We start from the raw sequence: 13,929 nt of genomic DNA, 5'->3' as shown, positions 1-13,929 counted from the left end.
ATCATCCGTCCCCAAAGGTTTTCAGGAGGTGTGAAAAGATGAATGTCTTGATTTCTAACAGGACGAGAGGAAAGCTAGAATTAGTTCTGAAAGAGAGGTTCGACCACAATTGAGCCCATAATTTCTTTTGCTAAGTGAGATGGTTGCTATGTTTTGCCCCATTACGACTTTTCTTGCCACAGTTGTTAAGAGAATCACTGCAGTTTTTAAGTTGGCAACATGATGGTTAAGTAAATTTGGTTTCCCCATTGAATCTGCTTGTCAGAAGGTTGCAAAAGGGGATCACATGTCCCTGAGACACGACAACTGTCATAAATATGAGTCAGTTGCCAAGAGTCTGAATTTTGATCCATCTGACCATGGGGCTGTTGCAACAGTCATAAGACGAAAAACAGCCACAAGTAACTTTTTTCAGTGCCGTTGTAACTTCAGACGGTCTCTTAAGTGAACGGTTGTAAGTTGTAGTTGACCCATTTCCTTTTGAGCTCTTTTCTGTTTGTTCCACAGTGGCCATCGTGAAAATACGGATTTCAGGTGGCCCTTTCATTGTTACGGTGCAGTGCACAATGCTTTCAATCATGCGTTCTAGAGTAGTTGTCCTCTAGATTGGAAATGGGCCGTTACATGATAAGAGGTTTAAGTGCTTTTATTGAACCAAGTGAGTGGAACAGAACAGGAGTATCTAGAGTGGCTTGGACAGTTTCTTAAACAATAATCAAAACTGATCCAATATACATTTATTTATATCAGCAGGGATTAAACTGTTTTGTTTTTGAAGTCGTCTTTTCTTGTTTTGAACTCCTTCCTTTAACATTAACTGATCAAACGTTTAATTTTGACCAGTTAATCCTAGGGAACTATAGGTGGCTGAACTATGAAGAGACCAGCCAGAAGGTGAAGCACTTTGGGAGCGGGTTAGTGGCGCTTGGATTGCAGCCCAAGAGCACTGTGGCCGTATTCTGTGAGACTCGAGCTGAATGGTTTATTGCCGCCCAGTCTTGCTTCCGGTACAACTTTCCTCGTGAGTATCTGTGCTGCCATAGCCCCGATTCTCTGCAGTGTGTCACCACTCCTAAAAGATGTTTGCCCTCAGTGACATGTTGTCATCCAGCACAAAGATATCTTAGAAACTGGTGCCTGTGTTAAATTAGTGGCAATAAATAATTGCCACGAATAAATTATGCCAGAGAATTTATTAGGGCACAAGTCTTCATACAGTTATAATAAAGTATTTACATAGTTTTTAAAAAATTGAGTATTTCATATACCTTCTACTTCTTACATGGTTCATCATATAAAGTTGTTGGTACACAGGGTGTCCTTGATATAATTTCTGTTGCTAAGCGAGACAATTGTTAGGTGAGCTTTGCCCCATTTATGATCTTTCTTGCCTAGTTAAGTGAATCACTGCAATTGTGAAGTTGTGAAGTGACCTCCCCATTGACTTTGCTTGTCAGAAGGTTGCAGAAGGGGATCATATGATCCCAGGACACTGCGACCATCATAAATCTATGCCAGCTGCCAAGCCATCCAAATTTCGATCACATGACCCTAGGGATGCTGCAGCGGTCGTAAGTGTGAAAAACGATCATAAGCCACTTTTTTTCAGTGCTGTTGTAACTTTTGACAGTCACAAATGAACTGTTGTATGTTGAGGACTACCTGTACACGAAACATACAATTAATATGGAATATTTATTGCTTCAGCTGAATTAGTTATGAAGCTACTTACTAACTTCTTGCTTTTTAAATAGTTGTTACACTATACGCAACCCTTGGAGAAGAGGCGGTAACCTATGGATTAAATGAATCTGAAGCATCATTTCTAATCACTAGCTTAGATCTTTTGGAAAGCAAACTGAAGGTAAATCTTTCTGTAAGCATGATAGTAAAATTAAATATTAGATCAAAATAAAATTAGATCAAAGCTGATTTACTAGAAGATACTGGGAATAATGGGGCCTAACATAATTTAATCTGTAAGGAAAGCCTACATTTTATTTTTTTAAAATAATATTTGTATTATGTATAGTACTCATATTATTTTAATATAATGGTATGTGTACTCTGTTGACTAAAGAAGATTAACATTCTAAAGTTCAGTTAGGCTGAATTTCTGAGTACACTATAAAGGTGTGGTCAGTGGTAATTTGCAATGAGACTGTAAAATGCGTGTGGCCATACCCTTAACGATTATTTGAAAATTGTCAGATAATCATTGCAGACAAATAACTTGCCCAGCAGCTATAATTTCTGTACTCAACTTTGAAAACCAGCCACTTTAGTTTGCATGAAACTTCTCTGCCTTGGAAATGCTGTAGCTGTATAAATAAGAATTCCCCATATTTCAATGGTTTTTGAACAGTCAGAAGTAGGAAGAACATATTCTTAAAACATTACAACAACAAACTTTCACAATCATGAGAAGCAAATCCATGTATTGAAAACTTTTACTCGAGTTCCTACAATCAACTCTCAACTATTTTTGTTCCTCAGAATGTACTGTCAAAAATTCCCTGCCTCAAATACATCATTTATGTGGATAATAAGACTATCAATAAATCAGACTATCCTAAAGGGCTGGAGATTCATAACATGCAAGCAGTAGAAGAACTTGGAGCCAAGCCAGAAAACTGTAAGTAGATCATCTGAAATCCTTTTCAACAATCATGTTATTATTATTTTTTCTTACATAACAAACAGCATTCCAGATCATTTAAATAATCTCATCTTTAATTCTGCATAAGAGTATACGGGTAGCCCTCGACTTAATGACCATAACTGAGCCCAACATTTTTGGGGCTAAGTGAAACATTGAAGTTTTTTTTTTGTTTGTTTACATTTATACCCCGCCCTTCTCCGAAGACTCAGGGCGGCTTACAGTGTATAAGGCAATAGTCTCATTCTATTTGTATATTTTTACAAAGTCAACTTATTGCCCCCCCAACAATCTGGGTCCTCATTTTACCTACCTTATAAAGGATGGAAGGCTGAGTCAACCTTGGGCCGGGCTCGAACCTGCAGTAATTGCAGGCTACTGTGTTCTTAATAACAGGCTTTTACCAGCGTGAGCTAAACCGGCCCCATTTAGTGAGCTTTGCCCCATTTTACAACCTTTTTTGCTACAGTTGTTAAGTGATTCACAGCAATTGTTAAATTAGTAACATGGTTGTTAAATGAATCTAGTTTCCCCATCGATTTTTCTTGTCAGAAGATCACAGGAACCTAAGACACTGCAACCATCACAAATATGAGTCAGTTACCAAGCGTCTGAATTTTGATCACAGGGTCATGGGGATGCTTCAAAGGTCGTAACTGTGAAAAACAGTCACGTCACTTTTTTCATTGCCGTTGTAACTTTGAATGGTCACTAAATGAACTCTTGTAAATTGAGGACTACCTGTAATCTGCTTCTGAATTTGAAAGGGAGCTGATCCAGTCAAAGGGCTTGGTCCTCTTCAAGGACGTGTCATAACCCACGGAAAGAGCAGCTGAGGCTTTTGAGATTCCGTCTCAAATCTCCATGGAGAAACAAAAGTCTAGCAGGGCTACTGATGAGCAAGAGAGACATCTTATCAGCAGCTTGAATTGTACATAAGGCTGTGCCACAAGGGTGTGCATAATCATTGTGCTTTGAGACTCTCTGAAATCAGAGGGTTCTTACAAGGTGCACCATCGCCACCACAATCATGAGCTGATGCTTCTCATTAGAAGAAAAAATACAGCTTTTTAAAATTAGCCTTTGGCCTTCCCCGTTCAAGGTTTTTTCATAGGTGAGAAACTTAATGGAAGAATCTTAAGAGTTTTTCTCCACCAAACTGTCATCACAGTTGCTGTCCGACACAAAGCACAATGATGTAAGTGGCATGACGGTGTCCTCATCACTCGGCCATTGCTTCAGTGCCTTGAATACCTAAGCCCACACTTTCCTTTCTCAACGGTGATCAGATTCCCTCCCCCCACCCCCATTTTCAACATTTGACTGTAATGTGGGCCACAAGGCTTAGCCCTGCTTGGTTTGCAAGTCTGTCTGCACTTATACCTAGCTGTTTTTTCACAGTATAAAACATTTCGTTAGCTTTAATCTCAGTTTTATTTTTTTCTCAAAATTGTAATCTTAACTGTTTTGCCTTCTTATCTTTGTCTAGTAAGCATCCCTCCCTGCCGCCCTATTCCTACAGACATGGCCCTAGTAATGTATACCAGTGGCTCCACAGGGAGGCCAAAAGGGGTCATGATGGTACATAAAAACCTGATAGCTGGAATGACTGGACAGTGTGAGCGAATTCCTGGCCTGGGGTAAGCAGTTCCAGCCATTAAATATATGCATTTGTTTATAATTCCTTTGTTTCCCATTAACAGGGCAGATGGGCTGAGAATAGAGAGGACGAAGCAGGTGACATGTTCTCAATCTCAAATCATCCAAGTCATGGTTGTCCCAAACCTGCTTTTTCCATAAGGCAACTGGGCTTTCTTAGTTTTTTCTTTGGGAACGTATTGCTTCTCATCCAAGAAGCTTTTAGAAGTTAGAACTAGAAGTTAAAATGAACAAAGCTTCTGGATGGGAAGCAAAGTGTTTTCAAAGGAAAAAAAAACAGGAAAGTTGGGTTGCCTTTTGGAAAAAGCACCTTTGGGATAGCAGGTGAGAGTCCATTCCTTGGTGGATCTTCCCATATGTGTGCAACCTTCTCCAGCTACAAGTGTTTATGTCCTATAAATAGAATGAAGATGCAGAGATTGAATTGGTCCAATTCTTTTATCATCCTTCCTTGATGCTTGACAGTGGCGGCAATTTATGTTAAAGGGATGGATATTTCCATATTCCCACGAACCTGTTGGACCTATAATAATGCCAGCAACCCTCCCTTTCCCATTGGTTTGATAATGTCACAAACATTGGTGTTCCATGCAAGGTCTTAAGGAATAATTGCCAAATCTTTTGTTATTTTTGACCAACTTGCATAATTTTGGGGAAATGGGCTTGGATTGTGGTTAGGACATAATAACATCTGGTACTAGGAGGATTATGTATTACTGGATTTTGTGATCATAATTGTAATAACCTTAGCATTGAGGGCTCCTTGGTGTTCTCTGAGCTTGCTTGTTTTCTTGCGGATGTTTCATTACCCAAACTAGATAACATTATCTGTGCTGATGATGTTACTTAGTTTCGGTAATGAAATGTCTTCAAGGAAACAACCAAACTCAGAGAGCACCAAGGACCACTCATTTCAACCCTGAGCTACAAGTATTCTCCTTTAGTGGAGCCTTGACATTGATCCACGTTACCATCTAGCTCTTTCTTCCCTATATACACACCACTACTATATCCTGCCCTGCCCATGCAATAAACTTGATGGTGCTCATTAATGCTATGAAGAATGCTACTCAGCATGTTCAGAACTTAATCAATGACCTGTACCTTAAACATTGGTCTTAAATAAACTTAAATAGATTAGTCATCAAGATTAGAAATGAATATATTTATCTCAAAGAGATAACATGGTTCACTTGCTTTGGAGACATAGCTTATTTTCCTCTTAGTAATTTGCTTCCCGACGAGAGTTTTTTCCACTACTTGAGCAATAAAAACAATAAGGTTAATCTTTATATAGGGGTAAAGATAAGCCGTCCTACGTTTTTGCTGCTGCAAGTGAAGCAGAAATATGCAGTTACACTGCTCAAGGAGTGGAACAAACTTCAAAGCTGTACTCTATTTTTATTGTTTGATTCAAGCAAATCCATAAAGGCATTTCAAGCTTTACGAGGCTCATTAACTATCCAAAAGTCAAGTAGAGAAAGCACTGATGCTCTTGACTGCTAGAACTTGGAGGCTGGAATGAATTAGTGCACAACTTATTCCTGGATTGCCTACTAACTTCTACTCTTTGAGGATTGTACAGAATTGTTTAAAGTATAACCTATAGAAGCTTCAAAGCTCAACACAAAGTAAAATGAGCATTAGGGATGATAATGAATCAGAATACAGGTAGTTGTCGATGTACGACCACGATTGAGCCTAAAATTTCTGTTGCTAAGTGAGACATTTGTTAAGTGAGTTTTGCCCCATTTTACAACATTTCTTGCCACACTTGTTAAGTGAATCATTGCAGTTGTTAAGTTAGTAACACAGTTCATGTCATAAATATGTCATATAACGTGTCATAGATATGAGTCAGTTGCCAATCATCTGAATGTTGATCATGGGATCATGGGGATGCTGCAATGGTTGTGTGAAAAACGGTCATAAGTCACTTTTTTTCAGCGCCGTTGTAACTTTGAACAATCACTAAACAAATGGTTGTAAGTCAAGGACTGCCTTTATTAATAAAGTACAGCAGTAGAATAGTGTGGGATTTTAACACATCAAAATATTAACGTATTTCTAGTATCTGGGAAGCAAAAAGACTGCAGGATAAGCACTAAGCAAACCTCTCCCAGGGGGCCATTCTACAGACTGGAGGCCCTTACCCCAGGCCTGACCTATTCCGGCTTGAATTACATAAATTTGTGTGTAGAAGATAACATTTCTGTTACACTAGTAACTAAAAATTACAGGTATAAGGTCTATTAAAGCAGAGTTCTCCAATCTGGGGGTTGAGATCCTTACCTCTGGAGGCCACCCCATTTAGCTGAAGCTGTATTTTAACTCAGTCAATCCAAGGTGTTTTATCAACTGAATATACATTAGAGCAGGGGTCTCCAACCTTGGCAACTTTACGACTTATGGATTTCAATTCCCAGAATTCCTCAGCCAGAATTCCTCAGCCTCAACCAGGCTGCCTGAGGAATTCTGGGAGTTGAAGTCCACAAATTATAAAGTTGTCAAAGTTGGAGATGCCTCCATTAGACTACAAGGATTCAGTTGTCCCTAGTTAAGAGACAAAAACCCTAAATAAACCCTGTGTTTATTTAGACCAAGATAACCTGATTGCCATATTGAAACAATTTCCATTTTCTCCCTTAGACCCAACGACACATATATTGGCTACTTGCCTTTGGCTCATGTATTAGAACTGACAGCAGAAATTTCCTGTATTACTTACGGCTGCAGGATTGGATATTCCTCACCACTCACCCTGTCAGACCAGGTAAGCCAATGGGTGGAGCTGCTTTGTAAATTGTTTAGGAGGAAAAGTGTTCAATTAATGTCAAATATTGGATAGAAATTCATTTTTTGTTTATCAAATTTTTATGCCACCTATCTCCCCTACAAGGTGACTCTGGGCAGCTTAAAAGTTGTAAAACAAGTAAAAGGTTATTAAAATATTAAAACATTAAAAACTGCACAGATTAATATATTATTGTATAACCTTAGAGCGATAAGTAGCCTTAAGCTTGCTACTACAATAATCTGACCCAAAGTGATGTGCACAGATAAGGACATCTTAAAACTGTATTCCTGAAATATTTCTAATTTTCTCGATTGCAAATTTTCAGTTTTCTCATCAGCTTTAGAATCTGATCAGCTCTTTGATCCTCAAGCAATGAAATATGACGAATGCTCTACCTTTCATTCCTTCAGCTTATTATTTCAATTTGCAAAATTCAATAGCCCTAAAAGCACCTTTCTATACTTTTATTCTTCTGTGAAAAAAATTGAAATTAAAATTGGATTTTCGTCCCCCCCTTCTTCTTTCAGTCCAGCAAAATTAAAAAGGGAAGCAAAGGAGACTGCACTGTTCTGAAGCCCACTTTGATGGCAGCTGTGCCAGTGAGTATCAGTGAGGATGAGATTTTGTGTGAAATTTTGTGTATTCCATGCTGTAACTTTATTAAAAATGGCTTAAATGTTAAATTTTAAACTTTAAAAAGTACAGTAACTTATTTTTCCAATAGGTTTATATAGATCACCCATCTTAGACTCACAAGTGAAAAAAAAAACACCCCTACATCTTGGTTCTTTTAATACCTAATTTCAAAATTTTATTAGTTTCTTAAAATATAATATTATAACATAATATAATATAATATAATATTATATTATATTATATTATATTATATTATATAATATATATAATATAATATAATATAATATATATTATTATATAAAAATAAAGAAGTTGAATTTTTATTCTACTGCACACAAAGGAGTTGGAAATCAACACTTTTTCCTTCCTTGCAATTAGTTTCTTTTGTATTTTTGTATTTTATATTTTGAGAAACTAATACAATTTTGAAATTTGAAAATAGTTAAATAAAATGCAACTGACTGCAAAAAAATTAATTTGTTGTGTGTATGAGAGTGAAATCTAGCATATAATTTGGCAAGACAACAGATGTTTAGAACATTTGAGAACATCTCAGTTTTGTCCTGAAATTCCCAGACTTTTGACTCATTCAATAGATTCCTGTTATCCTTTTGCTCACATGGTGGGAATTTTTTTAAAAAAAATGTACAATCACTTTCTAAAATCGCTTTTATTTGTATAATTAAGAAACAAGCAAAATCAAGGGTTCTTATATATGTACATAAAGATTCACGCAACGGTTTTAATAAAGATGACTGTACTACATTATAATCATCCATACGTAATCTATACATAACTTTGGCATAAATTGGGAGTAGCGTCAGATCTTCATGCCACTGAGTAAATGTGGCCACAGATTTATTTTTTTACTCTGACAGATCTTCATTGAAATGGGTCAAAAGGAGAGGGAGCTCAATAATTCCATTGCTTTCCACTGAATGCCTATGCAAATAACCCCCAGCTAAAATTGACTGCCAATAGATTAGCCTGATTACATATTAAGGGCTATACAACTACGGATATAGCTAGCTGTTTAAAATGAATGAATTGCTCCTTCCTGTTATCCTTACTCACAGGTCTGGGCTGGTATAAACCAGTTTAGGAATAAAATGTTTCTTAGCTGTTTCCTTTAAATTGTTTGTAGGAAATCATGGATCGAATTTATAAGAATATAAGGATATATAAGAATATATATATAAGGATATATAAGAATATATAAGAATATAAGGATATAGCTAGCTGTTTAAAATGAATGAATTGCTCCTTCCTGTTATCCTTACTCACAGGTCTGGGCTGGTATAAACCAGTTTAGGAATAAAATGTTTCTTAGCTGTTTCCTTTAAATTGTTTGTAGGAAATCATGGATCGAATTTATAAGAACGTTATGAGTAAAGTTCAGGAGATGAACTATTTCCAGAAAACTTTGTTCAAGATAGGATATGACTATAAATTGGAACAAATAAAAAGAGGTTATGATGCACCCCTCTGTAACTTGTAAGTATAGTTGATGTATTTTAATATTTGTTGCAAATATAACTGGGGATTAAGTTTGAGTAAAAAAATAACAACACTGGTTCAACCAGATTGGGCAGACTCTTTGTCTAAATCCTAACCTTCCCTTCAGGTGTATGTTCATTCATCATGAAAATCAGTGGTTCTTAAGTGTAGGTTATTGAACTGCTTTTTAAATTGCTGCAGTGAGATCATTTATCTTGGGGGAGGGGGCTTTCTAAGGTAACCTTTGCCAGATTTCTGTTGTTAATATATTGAGCACCAGCCCCCAGAATTCCTGGCCATTCAGGCAATTCAGAGGTATTTTACTAGAAAAATCTTCTGCTCGAAATAAAATTCCCTATACTACCAGGCTTGCAATTTTAGGTCTAGATAGCCTCGAACTACGTCATCTACATTCCAACCTATGCTTAGTTCATAAGATTATTTACCAAAACTTTCCACCTGTAAATGAGTACTTTAATTTCAACTGTAATAACACAAGGGCTATTAATAGATTCAAACTCAATGTAATTTGCTCTAATCTTGATTGTAGGAAATATGACTTCTGCAATAGAGTAGTAAATGTCTGGAAATTTCTACCTGATCCTGTTGTTAGTCTCTGTAATCCCCATACCTTTTACCTTAAACTGTCTACTGTGGATCTTTCATGTTTCTTAAGAGGTACCTAAGGGGGCGTGCATAAGCGCACCAGCGTGCCTATCGTCTCTGTCCTACTGTCCCCAATTATTTGTAATCATTCTATGTGTTTATGGCTATGTTTTGCCTATTTATATCCTTTTTTTTGTATGCCAATTTTTTCATGTGTCCATGTCTATGTCTACACTGTTACTTGTTTCCTTGTACTGGTTGACAAGTAAATAATAATAATAATAATTACCATGCAAGGTGGAGATTCTGAAAGTTGCAGTCCAGGGTATCTGGAGGGCCCTGGATTTATCTTTGAATCTTGCCATACAACTAGCCTTTGGGTTAATGTAGAAAATTTTATCCTATAAAAATTTCCTGAACTTCCAGGGAACCTCTGATGAATATGTTCAGATCTCCCTGACTTGTACATAATCGGATTTGAACTAGACTTCTTTGATCTGAAGGATAGCCATATGTATCATTTTTGGGGCCAATGCTTTCAATGAGTCTATTGCAACTTCGACTGAGGCTAGAACCCACACATTGAAAACCTGGTTCTTGTTCACTTCTGAACAGAGCAGAAAGCCGATCAGATCTATAATATTGGGCTAAATCCACAGCAGGTGGATTAATGGGTGTGTCTGGGAGGGGGCCATAGAGAGTCATGTATCTGCTGTTTATAAATCCTCTTTGTGTGCCCTTTCATTATGTCATTGTGGCATTCTTTTCTTTTAAGACTGCTATTTAAAAAGGTGAAGGCCCTGTTGGGAGGGAATGTACGTATGATGCTTTCCGGAGGGGCTCCTCTCTCATCTCAAACACAGAGATTCATGAACATCTGCTTCTGCTGCCCTGTTGGCCAAGGTTACGGCCTGACGGAAACCTGTGGAGCAGGCACCATTACTGAAGGTAAGGATTTGTGGTTAGCTTCTTTCATTGTAAAGATGCTTTGTGTGGGGCCCTTGAGAAACAGCCTGCAGTGCTGTCTTTAATCTAAGTCTGCAATTACATTAAAAGAACTTTAAAAAGCATTTGTATAGAAGAGTAGGCAAAGCTAGGGGGTTGAGTTAAGCATGTCATCAGCTTAGAGTAGTTACATTGCCAAAAAGACTCCAAGTTGAATTCTGTTGACCCTTATCTGGCGCCGATTCAGATTTGAGCTTTAGTTGACTCGATTCCTGTGTATAGGCTTGAGGGATAAATTTTCTAAACTGCAACTTAATGTATGATTCTGTTCTCTTGTGCCTGACATTAATGTAGCCGCAAAAGATCAGGACCATACATTAAGTTGCAGTTCAAGATGTACTGCTCAGGCCTATACACAATAATCTAAATTTTAATACTAAAAATTAGTATTTTGCAGTATTAAAAATTTTAATGCTGCAAAATAAGGGTCAGCAGAGTTCAGGAGGAATTGAACCGTTTGTGGCCACATAATAACTCTAAGCTGATGACATGCTTAATTCCACCCTCCGCTCTCCCTGCTCTTCTCTGACAGTTTGACTCTTATCTCATTCCTTGTTTCCTGATGTTTTCTATCTAGTAACTGACTACAGTACTGGAAGAGTTGGAGCGCCTCTTATCTGCTGTGAGATTAAGCTCAGAGACTGGCAAGAAGGTGAGGAAATCCCATTATTCTAATATACTTCAATCTGTTTCCATGCTGAAGTAGGAGTGAGTATCGTGCCCTTGACAAAGTAGATAAATATGTGCTTGTTGGAAAGTTATTCCATCTCTAGATTTTTCTCAAGAAGACTTTAGACCCATCTCCAGCAATTTCTCTTTTTTGAGGTAGGAAAAATAGCCCCATCTGGGAAATCTGATTATTTTTGGTCCAGGATGTCCCAGTTCCGAAACTATTTTCCCCTTGCGGTGCGCTTATGAGACGAATCATATCCCATAGAAAATCATTAACCTTTCAAATCTGTTGGTTTAATAGGCCAATGGCTGTAGACACATTTAACTTGTATTGGTTAAACCAGTGCATTTCAATATTGGCAACATTGGAAATCTGGGAGTTGAAGTCCACACATCTTAACATTGTCAGTGTTGAAAAACTCTTATTAATCTGATCTGTTAGATGAATCCATTTCCTAATAAATTGCATAAATTTGCTGAGAGAAGCAGTGAGCCTATATTTGCTTGACTCTGCGAAAAAGCCCACTAAATTTAGTGGGATTACCTCTGAATAAGTTAAGAGTTGTTTGTGTCCTATACATACCTATATAAACTAGATCAGAGATATCCAACTGTGGCAACTTTCAGACTTGTGGACTTCAACTCCCCCACTGGCTACAGAATTCTGGGAGTTGAAGTTCACAAGTCTTAAGAATCCCAAGGTTGGACACCCCCATTTTAGATTCGAAGCTGTTTTGGTTCCCAGAGTTTGTGATCCTAGTTGGACCGAAGGCATCAGTACATTTTACTGCCCATATTAATTTAGTGACCTAATACAGGGGTCTGCAAACTTGGCTCTTTTAAGAGCTGAAGTCCACAAGTCTTAAAAGAGCCAGGTTTGCATACCCCTGACCTAACAATGAATCAACATGACCCTGCTATTCTTTCTTGATGATCATTTTGATTTGATTGAAAGGAATTGTTGTGGCCACCGATTTATTCTTTCTGCTTTTTTCAGGAGGCTACACAACAACAGATTTGCCACACCCGAGGGGGGAGATTATAATTGGAGGGCCCAATGTCTCTATGGGATACTTCAGAAATGATGAGAAAACAGCCGAAGATTTCATTGTCAATGACAAAGGCCAGCGATGGTTCTGTACTGGAGATATTGGAGAATTTCATTCTGACGGGTGCCTCCAAATCATAGGTGGGAACTATATTTTGGTTTGCTCACAAAGAAACCTGTCCCTGTTTTTATAGGAGTAAGCTCTTTCAAGCACATACACTTAACAGCCATATAAAAGAGTTACCTTTTTTTTATAGCAGTCTTCACTTTTTGTAACTACATTTTAAAAATTGGGCTCTGGCAGTTGCAAAGGTAGATGTTGTTATCTCAGCAATTGGTTTTGCATGAAAACTGGCTGTCAGTTTTGGAAGGCAATTTTCTTTTTTGCTTCTTAACTGCCACATATTTTAGCTGGGGAAGTTGGAAGGGGGTTGTTGTTGGAGCGGTAGAAAGTTAGTCATAACAACATTCCGTATTCAAGGACATCTTGCATCTGATGTAGACTGCCTGAAGATTGTATCCAATTGAGTGTGAAGAGTTGACTGGACAATGTGATGAACTTGTGGATGTGGGGCAGGGCTGTGAACTGTCAACTGGGTGTGGAAAACCTGGAAGCTTTCAGTTTTGGGTTTTCCCAGCTGTGCCAACATGACACCTCTAATAAATCGGAACTTTGAGGAACCTTAAGCCTCAGAGCTTTATTTCATAGGGGGTGTTCCTTGGAACCCTGACACTGGCATTGTTCTGTGTAAAATAGAATGTCCGGAGACTGCTGACTTTCCCATTCAGTCTCTGGCTTTGCTGAGAGAAGCAGTGAGCCTATATTTGCTTGTCTCTGGGAAAAAGCCCACTAAATTTAGTGGGATTACCTCTGAATAAGTTAAGAGTTGTTTGTGTCCTATACATACCTATATAAACTAGATCAGAGATATCCAACTGTGGCAACTTTCAGACTTGTGGACTTCAACTCCCCCACTGGCTACAGAATTCTCGGAGTTGAAGTCCACAAGTCTTAAGAATCCCAAGGTTGGACGCCCCCATTTTAGATTCGAAGCTGTTTTGGTTCCCAGAGTTTGTGATCCTAGTTGGACCGAAGGCATCAGTACATTTTACTGCCCATATTAATTTAGTGACCTAATACAGGGGTCTGCAAACTTGGCTCTTTTAAGAGCTGAAGTCCACAAGTCTTAAAAGAGCCAGGTTTGCATACCCCTGACCTAACAATGAATCAACATGACCCTGCTATTCTTTCTTGATGATCATTTTGATTTGATTGAAAGGAATTGTTGTGGCCACCGATTTATTCTTTCTGCTTTTTTCAGGAGGCTACACAACAACAGATTTGCCACA

The 13,929-nt window shown here is 37.9% G+C and overlaps 1 protein-coding gene across 2 annotated transcripts in view; it reads left to right on the top strand.

Annotated features, from left to right (window-relative positions):
* ACSL4 (acyl-CoA synthetase long chain family member 4) overlaps nt 1–13,929 on the top strand; it is a 56,497-nt gene that overhangs the window by 33,655 nt on the left and 8,913 nt on the right. Inside the window, exons 2-11 of one of the 2 annotated variants that reach the window (XM_058154721.1) lie at nt 844–1,021; nt 1,755–1,864; nt 2,497–2,635; nt 4,149–4,299; nt 6,968–7,091; nt 7,643–7,714; nt 9,106–9,245; nt 10,630–10,802; nt 11,437–11,511; nt 12,529–12,720. In XM_058154721.1, the coding sequence (XP_058010704.1) occupies nt 844–1,021; nt 1,755–1,864; nt 2,497–2,635; nt 4,149–4,299; nt 6,968–7,091; nt 7,643–7,714; nt 9,106–9,245; nt 10,630–10,802; nt 11,437–11,511; nt 12,529–12,720 (1,354 nt within the window). Of the gene's footprint in view, nt 1–843; nt 1,022–1,754; nt 1,865–2,496; nt 2,636–4,148; nt 4,300–6,967; nt 7,092–7,642; nt 7,715–9,105; nt 9,246–10,629; nt 10,803–11,436; nt 11,512–12,528; nt 13,152–13,929 lie in introns of those variants that run through there. The other variant, XM_058154719.1, reaches the window with a different exon arrangement.

Source organism: Ahaetulla prasina, chromosome 11 (assembly GCF_028640845.1).
Source record: "Ahaetulla prasina isolate Xishuangbanna chromosome 11, ASM2864084v1, whole genome shotgun sequence".
NCBI lineage: Eukaryota > Metazoa > Chordata > Lepidosauria > Squamata > Colubridae > Ahaetulla > Ahaetulla prasina.
This window is presented reverse-complemented; position numbering and strand designations above follow the sequence as displayed.